Source organism: Saimiri boliviensis, chromosome 17, assembly GCF_048565385.1.
Source record: "Saimiri boliviensis isolate mSaiBol1 chromosome 17, mSaiBol1.pri, whole genome shotgun sequence".
NCBI lineage: Eukaryota > Metazoa > Chordata > Mammalia > Primates > Cebidae > Saimiri > Saimiri boliviensis.
In genome coordinates this window covers 57,250,244-57,269,628 of record NC_133465.1, presented here as the reverse complement: position 1 = coordinate 57,269,628, position 19,385 = coordinate 57,250,244, and the positions used below count along the sequence as shown (strand labels likewise).

Sequence of the window (19,385 nt, the reverse complement as noted above, 5' to 3'; positions counted from 1 at the left end):
ACATAGAACAATATGTGCCTGAATAATTAATTTGTGCACCAAGTCATGTCAAACCAAATTAATGTTTTAAGACATTCCTGAGCTCAATCTAAACAACCATGGGCTGCCATAGGGTTCAGAAGAGAAAGAGTTGCTTAGAGGAAAAAATGCAGCTATAACTATAATATAACAATGCTTACTCAAAAAAAAAAAAAGAGCTGGAATACTATATGTAAAATGCTGGGGACACTCTTCTAAGGTTTGGGGGAGGAACTCAGAGTAGTTGCAAACTATTTGCCCTTCTAAATAGTTCTAACATGTCAACTTGATTTGTTCTGTGAAATTGCCCTCACAATATTCATGAATGTTAACCACAGTCTCTAGTGAGTAGTAGCAGGGAAAAAACAAACAAACAAACAAACAGAAAACAGGTTTCCCCACCAATGGATATGCCTGTAACTTATAACCATAATGAGGTACAGGGGAGACAGAGTTCAAGGCTTTGAAGTCAGCCATGTTTGGGTTCAAATCCTAGCCCTTTCGCTTACGAGCTGCAGAGCTTGGGTCTGTCCTCCCATCTGTAAAAATTCAGATAATACATAAGTGCCTCCTCCCAGAAAGCATGTGAAAGTGTCTAGCACGTAATATTGTTCCTTTCTCAAATGACATGATATACAGAAAATTTAAAATTAGGTCATTTTCTGATTGAAATTCATATTTTTAGTAGAGACATGGTTTTACCATGTCGGCCAGGATGATCTCAATCTCCAGACCTCGTGATCTGCCCGTCTCAGCCTCCCAAAGTGCTGGGATTACAGGTGTGAGCCACTATGTCCGGCCAAAAATGTGTGTATATCACAAAATCACATTTTAATGAGAATAACCATTCTTTTAAAAGTGGATGTTGAAATTTCCCACTGTTTCAGGGCCAACAGCTTGTCAGTACTGTCCCCAACCTTATGCTGTAATCTTATATAGCCATGACTGGTCAAACCCATAAGCGTAGTTGACGTCTGGCATCTAACCTTCAGCCCAGTGCTGCAAGCACACCCGTGGAGACAGCTCAGCAAATGGGGTGCTAAGGCTCAGGCTGGGGTGTAGGGATAATATTCTCACGTAAGATCAGGCAAGAGACCTAGGAAGCAGAGAGGTGGAGTAGGCAGCACGCCCATCCCAGAGACAGCAGATCTCGCAGCGGGCAGGAGCCCTGCAGCCTGATCCTGAAGAAGCTGACCTGCAGTCCTCTTACCACCCCTTAGGTTTTCTCTGGAACAGAAGCATCTTGGGGTTTACTTGCCTCGGGGAGGGGCTGTTTCCTCTTTCAGGTCTCCAGGCGACTTGGTTTTGGTATCACTAGGGACAATTTCAAAGTAGGTAAAGTCTGCCTTAAGCATCTTCCTATCCCCTAGTTTGCACTTCCCAGTTTTTTTTCTTGCTTTGCTCCAACCCACCTCCAGGTGTCCATGTCTTCTGACAAAAACTCTCCCAGGGCATCCCACCAGGAGGTTATCTTGCTGCAGTACCACTGTTCCTTCTCCCTTTACACTCTTTCCATCCATCAAAATCCCCATTTCTTGAGTGTAATAGATTTCAGCTTGATGAGAGCAATTAGAAACAATTTCACCATATGGTAGGTAGGATAGCTATTTTCCTGCCTAGCTCAACGCTGTTCAGATCTTCCCTTTCCTGTGAAGACTTCTCTGGTTCCTTCAGGCAGTCTTCTGGCTGGGGATACAGGGCAGGTAGACTTCATCACACTTAAAATGCTACATTCACTTGCTAGCTTGTCTGCTAAGAACCCTCAAAGACAAGGGCTTTGTCTTGTTTTTGTATACTTCCTCTTAGCACATGACTGCTACATGAAGGTATTCCACAAATGAATGAACAAAGAGTTAAATGAAGGAAGATACAATTTCATCTTTACAATGGTCATTTCTTATCATATATCATTATTCATTTAAGTTTTAACACTGTTCAGGAACTATCTATTCAGGTATCCATTTTACTGTATATCCTTACCCCATTTTGAATATGTGAATGCATTAACGAGTTACCTATTCAAGGCAAATGCATTAAAATAAAATAAAGAAAAGGGTAAGCAAGAGAGAGAATGTTACTCAGCCCAAACAAGTTATATTTAGAGATATTTCAAGCAATGCAATAGACAGATTCCAGGCATTGTAAAGTATGTGAGGTAGGGGCATTCTCACATGGAGTGACTCAGTCTAGGAATCTGGGCATTTTAGAGGAGCTTCCATGGAGCTTGTGGAGGGAAGCTCCTTATCTCCCATTAGCTGATCCAAGATATGTTCTCCTGCTGGTCAGTTCTTCAAATACTTGGCTCTTGGACAGGCCCAGGCAAAACTTACTCCTTTTTTCCTGCCAGAATTGAGATTGTGCTTCACTGGGTGATCATACCAGTTAATCCGTGCTTCCCTAGGTGAGGTATGAAACCTTGCTTAGTACCTAACTGGCAAAGTTGTCTGTGGACATGAAACCTTCCTGCTCTCAGGAGCAACCACAGGACTGGAGAGGAGGGGCTGGTTGGGTGTGTGTCAATCCTTCCCATTATCGCTAAACAAGTGCGGTTTACTGTTGCCTGAAAATCCTGCCTGTGTCTGCCAGTAATGGCCCCAGTTGCTTCCTTCATCTGGATCTCGTTTTCCATCTCTAAAATGGACTCGCTGATCTCAAAGTCCAGGATCACCTCAGAATCAGGTGAGAAACAGTCGTTCATGGACTGTTGTTCATTTGGTGTAGCAGTCCGTCCACACTGTATAACCACAATCCACAACTTAAGAAAATAAACTAATTGACAGGGTTATCGGAAGTATTTGCCCATTCCAAATTCTCACAACAATCCACAAGTTAGGTATTATTGTTTCTTTTTCCTGGCTCCTGAAATACCACTTTCTCTTGGTTTACTGTCTCTCTCTAGACCTACTTCCCCACTTTCTCAGTCTTCTTGTCCAGCTCTATTTCCTTCACCTTCTCTTTAAGCAGTGTACCTTTTCTTCTAATTCTCCTTCCCTCCGCAGGAGATCTCATCTTCACAGTTGGTATCCATGACCATCCATGCCCATATTTCTTTCATCTTTATTTTCAATAGAGATGGAGAGTTCTCTTTTGAAATCTAGTCCTATGTTTCTACTTGCACAAGTAGCATCAACACCTAAATGTCCTACAGCATGTCAAACTGTAACTGGGGGTCTGTTCTCTCTCCCTCCCTGCCAGATCAACTTTTCCCATTGTCACTGCCTTGACTAAGACCCTCATCATCTCTCACTCTAACTAGTCACCCAGGCTCCAGTCTCACTGCCTGCTAATTCTTCATTTTCTGCTTAAAATTCCACAGTGACTCTCAATTGTTGACAATTATGGTCTCCAAATTTTTGGGGGACACTCCTATTATAAAATATACAGCACGTGTATATATGTAAACTTGTAACACTACTATATTAATACATTACATACATTTATACAAATTTTCACAAAGTAAGTATTTTTAAAGACAAAATTCAAATACACCTTAACAGAAGTTCTGGGTTTTTTCTTCCTATACCCTAGTGAACCCCACTTGGGAGAACACCATTCTAAATAATTACTAAATGGGATAATAAGAGTAACAAGTGGTATATTAAAGTGGAAGAATGGTAGAGACATTGCAGATGGCAGCGCAGACAGTATCAACAGCCAGTTGAAGATCACTGACCAAGGGGACCCAGTCCAGACTTCTGGATATGGTATATATAAAGTATTCTTCACTTATTAATCACGCTACTCTTTATGTTTAGAGTGCTTTTTCCATTCTAATTTGCATAGGACATTTTAGTCACTTTTTAAAACTCAAAGCATCTGATATCTACTCTAATGGAATCTTTTCCGATGACCTCCTCAGACCCTATACCCCCACATCCCATAATTTCCATCTCGACTTTTCTTGGGATCAAAGCCCCTTTATGACTTTGTTGTACTTTGCTGTAACTCTGGTAGGCCTGAAGGATGAGCACGCTAGAGGAGGCCATAGAATATAACCTTCTATTTCCATACTCCCTCTGCCTTTCTTAGAAAGATGCTGGCATTGATATCAGTTACACACCTGGTGGGCGGGCAGGCAAATAGTCAATGTTTCCAGACAGTAGAAATGAACCAAGAGGGTATTAATCTCCTTCCATACCAAAGCATGGCAAAGAAAGTTCCTTAAAGGGCCTGATCAAATCATCATAGCAATCAGGTGATATCATCAGCAAAGGATGCCTTCATAAGGTTGTGTGAGAGAGGGGAGGCTGTCCTTCTGACCAGGGTTATTGTTACTCTGTCTCCTATTCTACACAGCCTTTGATATATGGTAAGATGCAACCTCTATATTAAAAGGAGACATTCTTTACTCATATCTGTTGGTATGAACCATCGTATCCTGACAGATGCACAATGCCTGTTTCCCCATAGACTGTAAGCTTGACAGAGAAACCATTCCTTTTTTATATTCTTAGGTACTTGCATAGGGCCTGGCTTATAGTAGGAGTTCAATGAATGCCACTAAATGAATGAATGGATATCACAGGGGTGGAAAATGATGATCGGATAATTAGCTAATATTAACTCAGGTTTATAGGGACAGTAAATGATAGAGACTGGCCATGAACAGCATCTTTATGTTAGTATTCAGTAAGAAATTGGTAAATGCATCTGGGCCCATGCATTATTATCTATATGCCCAGTTTGCATCTCTGGAATCTTAACCGGCATATCCAACTCGCTGTCTGACACACTTCCCTATGGATGTTTAACAGGCAGCTCACATTTAGCTTGGCAAGAAAAGACCTCTTGCTTTTGCTTCTGTTCTCCAGCAATCCTCCTCATATTTGACACCACCATCTATACAGCTGCTCAAACCAAAACTCCAGGAGTTACCCTTACTACTTCTTCCCCTCATTCCCCACACCCAACCCATAAGCAAGCCCTACTGCCTGACATATGCATGTCATGCAGGCATCTAGGACTGTTCACAAATGGAGCGATCTGTTAAATACATGAATCAAATCATGTCACCTTACTGCTTAAAGCCTCTGTCTTCCCATCACATTTAAAATGCAATTCAAACTCTTCACCGGGGCTTAAAAAGCCCCAGGTCAGCCACCTGCTGCCCCGTTTCTCACACCTGCTATGCTAGTGCCAGACAGGTCTCCTTTTTCATTTCAAGAATACACAAAACTTATTTTCTTACAGGGTCTCTGCACCAACCGTTGCCTCAGTCTGGCTGGCTTCTCATCAATCAGATCTTAAATGAAACATCTGTTCCTTGGAGAGGCCTTCTCTGATGGCCAGCTAACACAATCACACAATCATTTGGTCACTGTATCATATCTCTCAATTTTAATTCTCCACCTACAAGTTATTGCTATGTGATCCTCTCCTTGTTAACTTGGTTTTTGTCTTATCATCTGTCTTCCCCGATGCAACTGTAATTTCCTTTAGAGAGGGTACTGCTCTATCTTGTTCTTTGCTGTACCCAATGCAGGAATACCTATGGCCATATAGGCCATGCCCTGTACAGCTCTTGGGCAACATTCACATAAACCAGGATGTGAAGGGCACCTCATAAAGGTGTGCACCCCTAGCCCTAGGGCCTGGCACAGGGTAGGCAACCCCAAAATCTTAATGAAATAAAGTTGATGAAAGTTGATATCATAGGGGAATTCTGCCTAATTTTTAGATAGCAAACTTACATGGAAATAAATTTGATTTATATATTATTTGAAGAGTCATAATTATAAAATTTTCAAGTTACAGAGTTCTATTTGTTTCCATATCAATCTGAAACAATAAGATTTCAAAAAGCAATCAAAACGGTTAATAATTATCATTTTTCTTCAGAAGATTTACTCTGCTACTCTTATTCCTGAATTGAATAATTTTTTTAAGAAACACCAACATTATGGCAGTAGATGGTGATTTTTTTAATTGTGTGCCACTAGAAGTAGTTAGAGAGGTGAAATCACAAGACAGCATTTCTACACTTTGCCCCACATATGAAACATCTATACACAGTCAGGACTTTCACAGAGGAGCCTGGAACATGCTGCAGCTCTTGAACTCATGGCATTTGTCTAATGACAGCTTTGGCTGTAATATTTGGATAACTGAAGACCAAAAGTTTTCAACCCTCACACTCCACTTCCCTTGTTGCGCATGCCAATGTCACTGTAACTGGAGCTATCATCTTAGCCAACAAGTGAGGATAACATTTACATTTCAAAAAAATTAGCTTTTCAGGAAACATTTGGTGAACACATGCATTTTGTACATTAAATGACATCCTTGAAAATAACAAAATAAATAAGGTTCCACTTGACCCTAGGGATCTGGGGTTTGTTTTCTTAATAAATACTGACTTAAGGGGCAAACTTAAGATGAATGAATCAACAATTTAATGTTAACCTTTTTAAAGAACTGCGACTTTCAGGTCTTTCCACTGGAAAATTCCCTTGTTTTGAGACTGTAGGCCTGGCTGAACTACTGGATCTCTGTTCACTGAAAGCTCCTCTGCCTCACAGAGCCACAGCATCCAGTGAAAGGACACACACACTCCTCAAGACTAGTGCAGCACTGCAACTGTCCCTTCACAAAAGGGAAGAGACCCGGATCCAGGTTGCGTAACTCAGCACACTTCAATCTCTGAGGACATCACTAACCCATATTCAAATATTACAAATGCTTTCAGTATTACTTGGCTATTACTTGACTTCATACCATTGCAAAACAAATAAAAATAAACCAGAAAAATAACACACATTTTCAAACCCCAAAGCCTAATTGTGTGTTGTTTCTTTGTGATTTCGTATGATTTTTCCCAACCTTCCAATACACAAATATCCAAAAACACTCAAGAGATCAAGATGTAATTTAAAATAATTATTAAAACAAGTCAAAAACCATAATTTTCCTTAAATTTTAGTATTTGTTTCATCTAAAAAAACATCTCAAGTTGCACACTAACCTACTGATTCAATACTCTGGGGCTCAATTAAGCCCATCTAAAACTTTCCACTCAATGACAATATTTTTCAAATATTTTCTGTACACAAACATTACAGTAGTTTGAAAACAGACTATTATTTTCATACAATGCTGTGTTCTCTTCTCCAAATAGGAGTTTAAGGTCTCCCTGACACCAATTTATGACATTTTTGTCATGAAAAAAGCTCAGGTGTTAAACATCTTTCATATCATGCAAGTAGGCATGATTCCAATTAGTCCTGAATGGGAGACAAAATGACAGTTTAATAAGCTTCAATTTGCCAGCTCTTTGAACATTTGATGATATCATCATTTTGCCAATCATTTCTTGCACTTTGGCTTCAACTTCTCTGCCACAAAAAAATTACCACAAATATACAAATGAAGACATCAGGGATGTCTGTTATAGAACCAATTGAGTCAGAAATCCAAAAATGACTTTTCCAAGACATTAAGGAAGAAGAGTTATTCATCCAATACGTCCTCAGAGATAATTTCTGCCAATATTCCTAGTAATTTCATCAAGGCCTAGGTGCAAAGGAGAAGGAAGAGTAATATGCTACAAATAACTCAAGGCATATTTCCTTATGTCAATGGAAATGACATTCTGCATGCAGAATCATGCTTTGTCTCTGAAGCATTTATTTTAAAAAACAATTCATCTCAAAAGTTTTACTTTGAGCAAAATAGCTCTAGAATTAAGCTAATACTGCATTAACATAAATTGTTTTTGAGGGGTCTAGAAGAAACACATTTTCTAATTATACCCTTGGTATGGAAAAAATCTCCAGGTTTGAACTTCATAATCTTTCACCTCCTTTCTAAGTGGCTTTTATTGGATTCTTTCATGCAATAGGATCCTCATTCAGGGTTCTTTGAAAAAAAAAATACTAACATTGAACTGTGAGAGTTAAAAATTCATTCTGTAAAATAAATGGATCATATGTAATATTCCAAATTAGCATGTGAATATAACAAATATCCAAAGATCATGAACCACTCACAAAAGAAAAACATACCTTAACACTACTAAATGCAAATTCCCAAACTGTTTTTATCAAGACTGGTAGACCTCACTGACCTAAACACTTGGGGTGAATTCTTACTCTAGACACTCCTTCTTTTTTTGGTAACAATGTGAAAACCAAAAGTGAACCCATTTCAAAAATGTACTCACTCTTCCATTTTACAAATTCCGAAACTTGTTGGAAGAAACTATATTCCAAAGAAAATATTAATTGCATATCTCCATAGAGTTTAATTTATCTCAAAAGAAAGACATAGTCAAGGCTTGTGGTCTTGGAGAAAGAGTGAAACTGCTGGCTAATACATGACTTGGATATATATAGTTTGCGTTATGAGTACCAGTATTTTAAATCTAGTAAGGTAGTCACAATTCACATTAGAAATACAATGGATTTATGCAGAATAAATAAAATTCAGAAACAATGTGCTCATACATTAGCAGGCATATGGGGTAGAGGACTTTGCTATGAGTCCCAGTACACTATTAGTTAGATCACCTTGGGCAATTTATTTATGCTTCCCGAATCTTTTCTCATTGGTAAAATGAAAAAATATATATAGTCATCTTCTGACCCCCGGTAAGAAGGTCAGAACAGAGTTTCAAGACAGAAAATGTCATCCTCATCAAGTATTAAAGGGTTGTGGCTGGATGCAGTGGTTCACGCCTGTAATCCCAGCACTTTGGAAGGTAGAGGCAGGTGGATCAGGAGGTCAGGAGTTCAAGACCAGCCTGACCAACATGGTGAAACCCTGTCTCTACTAAAAATACGAAAATCAGCCTGGTGTGGTGGTGCACACCTGTAGTCCCAGCTACTCCAGAGGCTGAGGCAGGAGAATTGCTTGAACCCAGGAGGTGGAGGTTGCAGCGAGCCAAGATGGCGCCATTGCACTCCAGCATGGGTGACAGAGTGAGACTCCATCTCAAAAAAAAAAAAAACAAAAAACAAAAAAACAAACAACAACAACAACAAAAAACGGATTGTGTGAGAGAGAATGCAATGCAAAAGACCCAGCAGCCCAGCAGAGAGCTTGGCACAAGGAAAGCACACAATAAATATTTGTTGTTATTGTTGCTGTTGCTACTGCTGCTGTTAAACACATACAAATACGAAAACTCAGTGTTGTTGGAGGAGCTGCTACTTACTCAAACTGGAAATCAAACAGCATTATTCAAGCATTATTATGACTTTGGAGCAACATCGAATATGGCAAATCACTGAAAGAAATGCCAATTGCTATGAGAAGGTCAGCAGGGGAGCGGGGTGCCAGTGTCTCTCTCCATGCTAGGCAAAGATTCCTATATAACCCTCTTCCTTTTCTGCCATGTCCAAGTCTCTCCAAAAATCTAAAATCTTTCTTGGATGATAGAAAGAGCACTAAATTTGGATTAAGAAGCCCTGGTTTGCAAGTTCTGTGACCTTAGGCAAGAGATTGTCCTGGAATCACAGCTTTCTTATCTGTAAATGTAATACAGTTGGATGTGGTCATCTCTTTAGATTACTTAATCTGACTATACTAATGCTAGATACTTAGACACCTGATATAACTAAAAGCTTCATGTCTGGCAGAACATATGGTATACAATGACTTGTGGTCCCTTGCAATCCTCCCAGTTCTCACCACCACAGTGATCATATTTTACTCCCTATTTAAAATCTCTTCCATATTTAATTATCTCATCTTCAATAGCAATTTTAATATTTCTAAAGAAATCCATTCAGTATAATGAGAACAAAAGACAGAATTTAAAGCAATGGTTTTTAGTTGACACAAAGTTACTAATTCAAATGGAATACTTTATGTTATTATTTAAAAGGTTTGTCTTTAAAAGGAATGCTCCTTATCTAAAAGTGGACCAAATACCACAGAATGTGGTTTCCATGGTAACTGCTACATTTTAAAAATATGCACAGGACTAAAGATACACTGTATCTTCTACAAATGGATCATTCTTAGAGAAATCATTTTTCTTGCCGCAGCTTGTATTTTTTGTTTTTTAAACAATATCATTTTCTCCATGTTGAGGACAGAGTTAAATTGTTTATAATAGTTTAATCACAGATATAAATACACTATTTTTATGCCTGCAGTATGAAAACAATTACAGAATTTTAGAATTATAATAGAAAAACAAAGCTGGTCACCTACACAAAATGTAAGCTTTACCTAAAATGGCATTTGCCTATATTTTCTGCTAACTAAAAACTTAAGAAATAGTATTATTTTGCATATTAATTTGTATAGTAATATATAAACAATGCAAATGTATTATTAAATTCACATGTCACACTATTAGACACGTAACTACTGAATACTAACAAAAAAGATCTTCACATCAGTGCATCTATGCCAAAATATGCTGAGAATTTTGCCCCCTCTATTTGGAAAATTCTGTATGACCTAAGGTTTTGGTGTCAGAAAAACAGTATTTCCCCCACAGGCTTTTTAAAATGACCTAGTTATGAAAAACTCTATCAATATTTTGAATATATACAGAAAGCTCCTGGGTCACCTTAAATAGGGCACTTAGATAATACTATAAAATTTCATCTAAAGAAAATACAGAATTGTAATGTGTGGTTTTACCAGAACTCCACCAAAAATATCTTATTTTCCTTTTACAAAATTAAAGTGGAATGATCAAAACTTTTCCCACCAACCTTCTAATGCCTGACATTAAACAGTGTACATTGCAGTAAAGCCCACTTAATACTTAAAACACACTCTGCTCTAACACAAATAACTCGGTCCATCAGGGGATATCACATCTTGGTGTGTACACAGCTGGAACACCAGGCCACCACTCTGATGTGACCATGTGTGTCACTAGGGAGAAGAAAGGGGAATAAAAAAGAGGGTCACATTAACAGCAATAGCCTCATTAGGCTGGGGGAAAAATGGAGTTTACATAGCTTGGTTTTTCCAAGCAATCAGTTCACTTTGATCCAAAGAAACCAAAATATATATACCTCAGAACCAAGCAAATGACATTAATGAATAAATATTAGTGATAAAATACTATTTTGGTTATGTAGGTAGGATATGATTCATTTCAATGCAGGTGTAAGTAACTTTCACTCTTGGAGTGAATTACCATTTGATTTTATAATTTCTTTTTCTAGTTTTTCATAATAAATTCAGAGAACAAAAAAATCAGATCTAAGAAAGAGAGTAGCACACTTGGGAATTGTTATTAGGCATTAACTTCTAAATAATTTCTAAACTCGGCTATGTTTCTAAGCTTTCCTTCATGAAGACACTTTGTAAGCATTCCTGGCCCAGTGATAAAACAACTGTACTAAAATGTGCTAGGCTGTGACTTAAAATATACTTTCTTATGATTCATAATATCTACAAAATTTTATTTCTTAAGGCATGTTGTTTTTTGATTTGAGAATAATATTCTTAACAAATTAAAATAAAATTTTGGCACATAAAATAAAGTCTGGTAATTACATTTTATGAAAGTACTAAAGAATCTAAAGTTTCCCCACCAGATTTTACTTCCAATGTTTTAACATATGGAAAATATCATCAGCTATATTGGTCAATGTCCTTTATATTAAGTCTAATGGCATAAATTTCTCTCAGAACTGAGAGCTTGAACAAAAAGAACTGCTATGATTTTTTTCATTACATATTTAGAATTACACAATTCACCATGTTTTCCTCTTTGCTGTGGCTTCTAGGTAAGCTCAGAGCTAAAATTTCCACTTTACTGTTATATACTGTTTTTCTTCAGTATACATTTTCTAGGGTGGTTAATATAATTTATTGCCTAATTACTATTTTCAGTTATTTTAAGTGTATGTTTATTATAAAATGCTGCTTTAGATCCTTTTGGTAATAGCTGGCATATTAAAAAATTAAAATGTTTTCACTAGAAAAATGCTACCAAAGACCAAAAGCCAAGCATATAGGTAAAACAAGAATGTTCAGATTATATATATTGTTAAATTCACCCTTGGAGTAATCTTTAAAGAATGATAGCCAATGTTCAATCCCCTGAATGCAGGTACATACTCAGTTTATAAATGAAGATTTTTATCTTGGGCCAAAATTTGCAAATGCATGGAAAATAAGGAAATGCAATTGAGATACAATTTTTAAAATTAAAATTGTCCTATCCATATCTTTTTAGGAAAAGTTTTTTCTAAATAGGAGAGAATTATTACAAATTCTACATTTAGAAATCAGTGTTAGGTTCAGCTCTTAACGTGAATCAGTATGGCAAAATCAAGATAATTTGTCTATTTATTATGTAAAAATTGTTCATATTAGACTTATGATTCTCAGTGTGGGGTATTAAGAAAGGCATTTAGATGCCAATGTTTTGCAAGAGCCATTGTACTACATGCAAATGCTAAATTTAATATTTTTTTTAGATCTGGCTGATGACCTTCTGCAAGGTTGCTGCATGTAATTTGCATGATACTGATGTGACACACAATGGCTGCTGGTTACCCTAGGTGTCTGAATGTCTCTACTGCCAACAGGTCACATAGTGGTCCTAAAATGGAGATGCCCCCTCTAGGGAGGATCACAAAGGTTCTATGCAACAATCTCTACAGTATTCACACATACCACTTACTGTGGCACAAACGGAAAACATCAAGCTATCTCTAAATGGTTCAGGGCCCTAAAAGGACAAGTAAGGGATCAAGAAACCTATGTTCCATTTTTCTTCTAATTCAACAGGATAAACAATAGAAATTCTCTCATTATATTACAGTTCAAAAGCAAAACAAGAATTACATGTAAAACTTTCACGTTAGAAGCAGTTAAGATTACATTTATAAATTTTCTAATTAAAATATGATTGAATCAATGAAATCATTCTCCAAAATAATTTCAATAAGAGAGACCTGGTAAATAAGAAACATTCGACAGTGAGGTTATGAATATTTACAAGTCTTGATTTCTACTGATCTGAATACTTTTTCTTAAAAACATGACCTTAGGTAGATACCAGACTGAACATGTTGTGTGATGGAGATAAAATTTAATGTGCATGTTAGCAAATTTAAGTATCACAACATAATATATCCTGCCATTGAAAGTCAAAGTACTATAACAAAAATATGATATACACATAAAACAATTAACTAACTGAACCAAATCAAATGAGGAAAATAGTTCGTTGTCCTTGGTGCATTTCTATATCTTATCATTGCTCTTTAAAACAAAAATTATTAGTATAACAAATAACTTATAGTTTTATAAAACAAATTCACCAAAAGGGAATCCCTAGTTGGAATGATTCACCTTAAGGTTGGTAACTATACTTTATAATGATTTTCTAATCAGCATGCAATGTACTACATATTTGGAAGAAGTCAAACATAGACTTTAAGGAAACTGTACTCATTTAAGAATCTGATGGAAGAGAAGCAGTATACGAAGCCATAGTATTCAAAATAGATATTTCACTGTTCTTTTGGTTAAGTATTTCAAATAGTCCTTTTTACAAAATGGCCTCCATTGCTAAACTAGAATAGCCACACATTAACTGAAAATGAAATCTCTCTGAAATTAAAATTTTTAACATTATACAATCTAACATTTAATATATGTTTGTTCTGCATCAAACTACAACAGGGTGATTTGAAAAAGATCTTTGATTCTGAAAATTATATGCCTACTTTGTTTCCTTGAAATTTATTAATGAATTTAGAACTTAAAAGGTATTATACATTAGATTATTTAGAACACAACCATAAAGAGATATATTTTGAAAATTTAAGACTTACCTGAAATATCCTCAATAAATAACCAAAGATAAATAAAAATGATGAGCATTTTGGTACACATGATAAGATTTTTTTAAATATAGCTTATTGCTAAAAGTTTTAAACACTGTATTCTCTAAGAACAACTAAGTACAACATACAAAAAATTATTTTCCTTTTGACCAAGAATGCATTTAGCCTGTTTCCATTGCTTACTGGCATTCCCTTGACAGCAATTCCAATTAGTAAAACGTTCCGAGAAAGACACGAAATATGAGCAATATAATCCTAGACTACAGTATTTGAGGAGGTCATAGAGTCCTCATACTTAACGTTTCAACAGGAAGAAATTCAATTAATAACCTTATTGTACTATCCCGTGGCTTTATTATACGTAATAGTACTAAAATTTCCCTTTTGTTATGATTGGATGAACCGCACCCTACATGGCAGATACGACACATGCAAAATCACAAAGGTTTCCTCTAAATTTGGCCTCCACTTGTATCAGCTTCCCATAACCGCCCCCAAATAATAGGAAGTTATGTAAATTAGTGTATTTTATTTTATCCATTATACAATTCTACTACGCAAACAAATCCTACACTAACTCAGAACCCATATCTCTTGTCATGGGAAAACAATGGTAAGGTTTAACATCATATCTGATGGAGAATATAAACTAGGAAATATTCCTAAGAAATTTTATGGCTAAAAGTCAAAACACCAGCATATATTTCATAAAGGCTCTAATGAGGTTGGTGGCAAAAATATAATACACAATGATTTAACAGGAACCACCTGAGTATTCTGTGGTGGCAACTACAATGACTACCTTTTTAGGTAGCAAACCACCATAAAACAAGTTGAAAATAATTTTACTGTAAATGTTTATCATTGACAACAAAAGCTGTGCTAAGTATATTCATACTGCATCAGTCATTCTCTGAAAGTAGAAGATAATTCAAGGTCAAATGAAAAATAACCAGTAACTCCTATTCTTTGCCTTACTACTTCCCGCTGTCCACTCAAAAAATTAACATTTTACTTAATTAGTACTGTGTTTACATTTAGATAATTACAAAATTGTTGAAAGACATAGTGTAACAGAAAGTTTGTTTTGTTTGAAAATTGTATTATTTGGAGAGCAAGGATAACTAGAAGAAGAAGGTTGTGTGGTGTGGTTAGTGTGGTTAGTATGGTTAGATTTCAATGGAAAAAGAAGTATTTAGACCTAATATACAATATGGTTTTATTAGAAAAGAACATTATCTTTTTATTGTTATCAATTGCTCTTAAATTTTTCTTTAATACAATTTCACAGCAATCTCAAGAGGATACACTAAAGGCCCTTGATTATATATATTCTAAAGAATGTATTGTATCACAAACATACACATCCAATAAGATTTCTTTTTTCATCTGAAATTCATAAAGATAATTTTCCATGCTGACAGTGCACATTTCATCCACAAGTTTGAGGAGTCAAATGCTACCACAGCTGGGGGTTATTCTGCCAAATGGCTTCCAACAGGGACTACAGAGACGTGGGCTAGGAGGCATGTGTGTGTGCAGGAAAAAGCAACAGACCTGATGGGAAATAGCCCTTCTCTGGAGTCATTTTTATCAATTACCATCTGAGTGATCTAATCAAATATAGGCTAATGAAAACAGCAACACTAGGAAGGAAAAGCAAATATTAAAACAGCTGCTTGATTACCTACAGAGATTAAAACAAAAAGCAAGGAGTGAGGCTGATATATTTCATAGGGATTTGCTAAGGCTGAAGGGAGGGGTAAGGGGCAGATACCTTAAAAAAAATCCATCATGAAAGGAACTGAGACAAGATTATAAAAAAAGGGGGCCAAGTTAGAGCGCGCCATGGGATTTTTAATCTGGCTACCTGTGGTTTCTGTAGTTAAGGCTTTATTCATCCCAAAACGGGAGGGGGGGATTGGGGGGGAGAAAAACAAAAAAAATCACATTTATATGTCAGATTTGCAAATGATCAAACAGCGTGCATCAACAAGAATAATAAGAAAACATTAAACGCTGATGACTTTTTAAAAATAGATACCCGTTTTATCAAATATTATTGATAATTACCTGTGCATCTCGTTTCTTGAACTCCTGAATTTGATTTTCGTGCTCCATATTGGCAGCGCGAAGCTGTTTTTCCAGGTTTTCAATTTCCCGTTCATGGTCTCGGACTAGGCTATCCTTCTCTGCGTTATGCTGCTGTAATAGGTGCGTCTTCTCCTGTTCATGCTCCAGCTTCAGCTCTACTATCTGATTGGACAATGAGGAGGACAGTTCATCAACAGAACATCCTTGTCGTCATGACAACTCATGTACAGCTTAATTTTTCTCTAATTTGTCCAAGTTGAAAATTTTTATTTTTGCATCATTATTACCTCACCCTTGAAATACTCTCATTTGTGGGGGTGGTAGTTATACAAACCTCCTAATATTCAAAATAGTTGGGCATATTCAGTAAATCCTTCTGTAATCTGTTGACACAAATGTCCGAACATTGAAAAAAAATATCTTGAATGCTAGTCACTTCCTCCCCAAGAATTCGGGTATTTCTGATCAGCAATGGTTATAAATGGTTAATAGTCAGTACGCTTTGCTTTCGGATTAAATATACACATGTGAAAAGCACCAATTAAATCGGTCAGTTTTCTTCATGATTTACAAATAAAAGATCGGAGCTAAATACGCATCTGGATTATTGTATATACAGTTGTCTTTTTAAAAATAAAATGATAAATTTCAAAGCTCTATTATCTCGTTGTCAGCTACGGTATACCAACATAAACAGATGTTATGTGTTCCAGAAGGGCACCTGCTGTGCTGCAAGCTTGCGCCATGATTTCATAAAGAGCATTCTATTCTCAGAATCCTTTCCCAGTCCACTCCACACTGGAGACTGTGACCTTGGCCAGTCTTAGCCTCTCCCTGCTAGACTGAATGGCAGCCCGAGACCAAGGGCCTGGTTGCCGCAGCTTTGATACTAATCCTCCCAGACTGTGCACAATGGCACCCTACCTGGCCTGCAAACTATAGCCAGCCAGGCTGTCTTTGAAGCAGGTGATGAATAGGGGACGGCAGGAAGCCAGCTTCCCCAGTGAACTCCAGGCCACACAGCTGCTAAGAACAGTCACTTGGATTTTTCTTCAGTTTTGGTGGATTTCAGGGGGAAAACTGCTGTTATCTAGAATATGTTGTGTTATTTTCGGCGTGAGAATCCATCTTCAAAAAAGCTAACAGTAGAAGCCTGCTCCAAATCGATCTTGTTTGCTGCAATGAATCACCAGACTACCTTATCTTAAAGCTATAGCATTCATTTCTCCAGGCATGCACACTGTACAAAATTTGAGAAGTTTTATTTTTAAATTCATAATTCTTATCTACTTATTACAAATCAAGAATCAAAATATAAATGAAATTTGCTTTAAGACACAGGTTTCAAAATGTTTTCTTACTGTGATTAAAGAGGTACTGGTACCATTCCTTCTAAAACTATTCTAAACAATAGAAGAAGAGGGACTCCCCACAACTCGTTTTATGAGACCAGCGTCATCCTGATACCAAAACCTGTCAGAGACACAACAAAAAAAGAAAATTTTAGCCCAATATCCCTGATGAACATTGACACAAAAATCCTCAATAAAACACCGGCAAACCGAATCCAGCAGCACATCAAAAAACTTATCTACCATGATCAAATCAGCTTCATCCCTGGGATGTGAGGCTGGCTCAACATATGCAAATCAATAAACACAATCCATCACATAAACAGAACCAAAGACAAAAACCACTTGATTATCTCAATCGATGCAGAAAAGGCCTTCAATAAAATTCAACACTCCTTCATCCTAAAAACTCACAATAAACTAGGTATTGATGGAACATATCTCAAAATCATAACAGCTATTTATGACAATCCCAAAATCAGTATCACACTGAATGGGCAAAAGCTGGAAGTATTGCCTTTGAAAACTGGCACAAGACAAGGATGCTCTCTCTCATCACACCTATTCAACATGGTATTGGAAGTTCTGGCCAGGGTAATGAGGCAAGAGAAAAAAATAACAGGTATTCTAATAGGAAAAGAAAAAGTCAAATTGTCTCTGTTTGCAGATATCATGATTCTATATTTAGAAAACCCCATCATCTCAGCCCAAAATCTCCTTAAGCTAATAAGCAATTTCAGCAAAGTCTCAGAATACAAAATCAATGTGCAGAAATCACAAGCATTGCTATACACCAACAATAGACAAACAGAGAGCCAAATCATGAGTGAACTCCCAACCACAAATTGCTACAAAGAGAATAAAATACCTAAGAATACAACTTACAAGGGATGTGAAGAACCTCTTCAAGGAGAACTGCAAACCACTGTTCAAGGAAATAAGAGAGGACACAAATGGAAAAACATTCCATGTTCATGGATAGGAGGAATCAATATCATGAAAATGACATCCTGTCTGAAGTAATTTATAGATTCAATGCTATCCCCATCAAGCTAGCATTGAGTTTCTTCACCAAATTAGAAAAAACTACCTTAAATTTCATATGGAGCCAAGAAGAGCCCATATAGCCAAGACAATCCTAAGCAAAAAGAACAAAGTTGGAGGCATCATGCTACCTGATTTCAAACTATACTACAAGGCTACATAGTAAACAAAACAGAATGGTATTGGTACCAAAACAGATATATAGACCAATGGAACAGAACACAGGCCTCATAAATAACATTACACATCTGCAACTATCTGATCTTTAACAAACCCATTCAAAAACAAGCCATGGGGGAAAGGGTTCCCTATTTAATAAATGGTGTGGGGAAAACTGGCCAGCCATATGCAGAAAACTGAAACTGGACCCCTTCCTTACACCTTATGCAAAAATTAAATCAAGAGGGATTAAGGGTTAAACATAAGACCTAAAACCATAAAAACCCTAGAAGAAAACCTAGGCAATATCATTCAGGGCATAGGCATGGGCAAAGACTTTATGACTAAAACACCAAGAGCAATGGCAACAAAAGCAAAAATTGACAGATGAAATCTAATTAAAATAATGAGCTTCTACACAGCAAAATAAACTATCCTCAGAGCAAACGGGCAACCTAGAGAAATGGGAGAAAATTTTTGCAATCTATCCATCTGACAAAGGGCTAATATCCAGAATCTACAAGAAGTTAAACAAATTGACAAGAAAAAAACACACAACCCCATCAAAAAGTGGGCAAAGGAAATGAACAGACACTTCTCAAAATGTGGCCAACAAACATATGAAAAAAAAAGCTCATTATCACTGGTCATTAGAGAAATGCAAATTAAAACCACAATGAGATACCATCTCATGCCAGTTAGAATGGCGATCATTAAAAAGTCAGGAAATAACAGATGCTGGAGAGGATGTGAAGAAATAACTTTTATACTGTTGGTGGGAGTGTAAATTAGTTCAACCACTGTGGAAGACAGTGTTGTGATTCCTCAAGGATCTACAACCAGAAGCACCATTTCACCCAGCAATCCCATTACTGAGTATATGCCCAAAGGATTATAAATCATTCTGCTATAAAGACACATGCACACATATGTTTATTGCAGCATTATT

At 36.7% G+C, this 19,385-nt stretch overlaps 1 protein-coding gene across 4 annotated transcripts in view; it reads right to left on the bottom strand.

Moving 5' to 3' along the window:
- CEP112 (centrosomal protein 112) overlaps positions 1 to 19,385 on the bottom strand; it is a 563,636-nt gene that overhangs the window by 270,209 nt on the left and 274,042 nt on the right. For all 4 annotated transcript variants that reach the window (XM_074388877.1, XM_003931804.4, XM_074388878.1 and 1 more), the window contains one exon: positions 15,861 to 16,043. In XM_074388877.1, the coding sequence (XP_074244978.1) occupies positions 15,861 to 16,043 (183 nt within the window). The remainder of the gene's footprint in view (positions 1 to 15,860; positions 16,044 to 19,385) is intronic.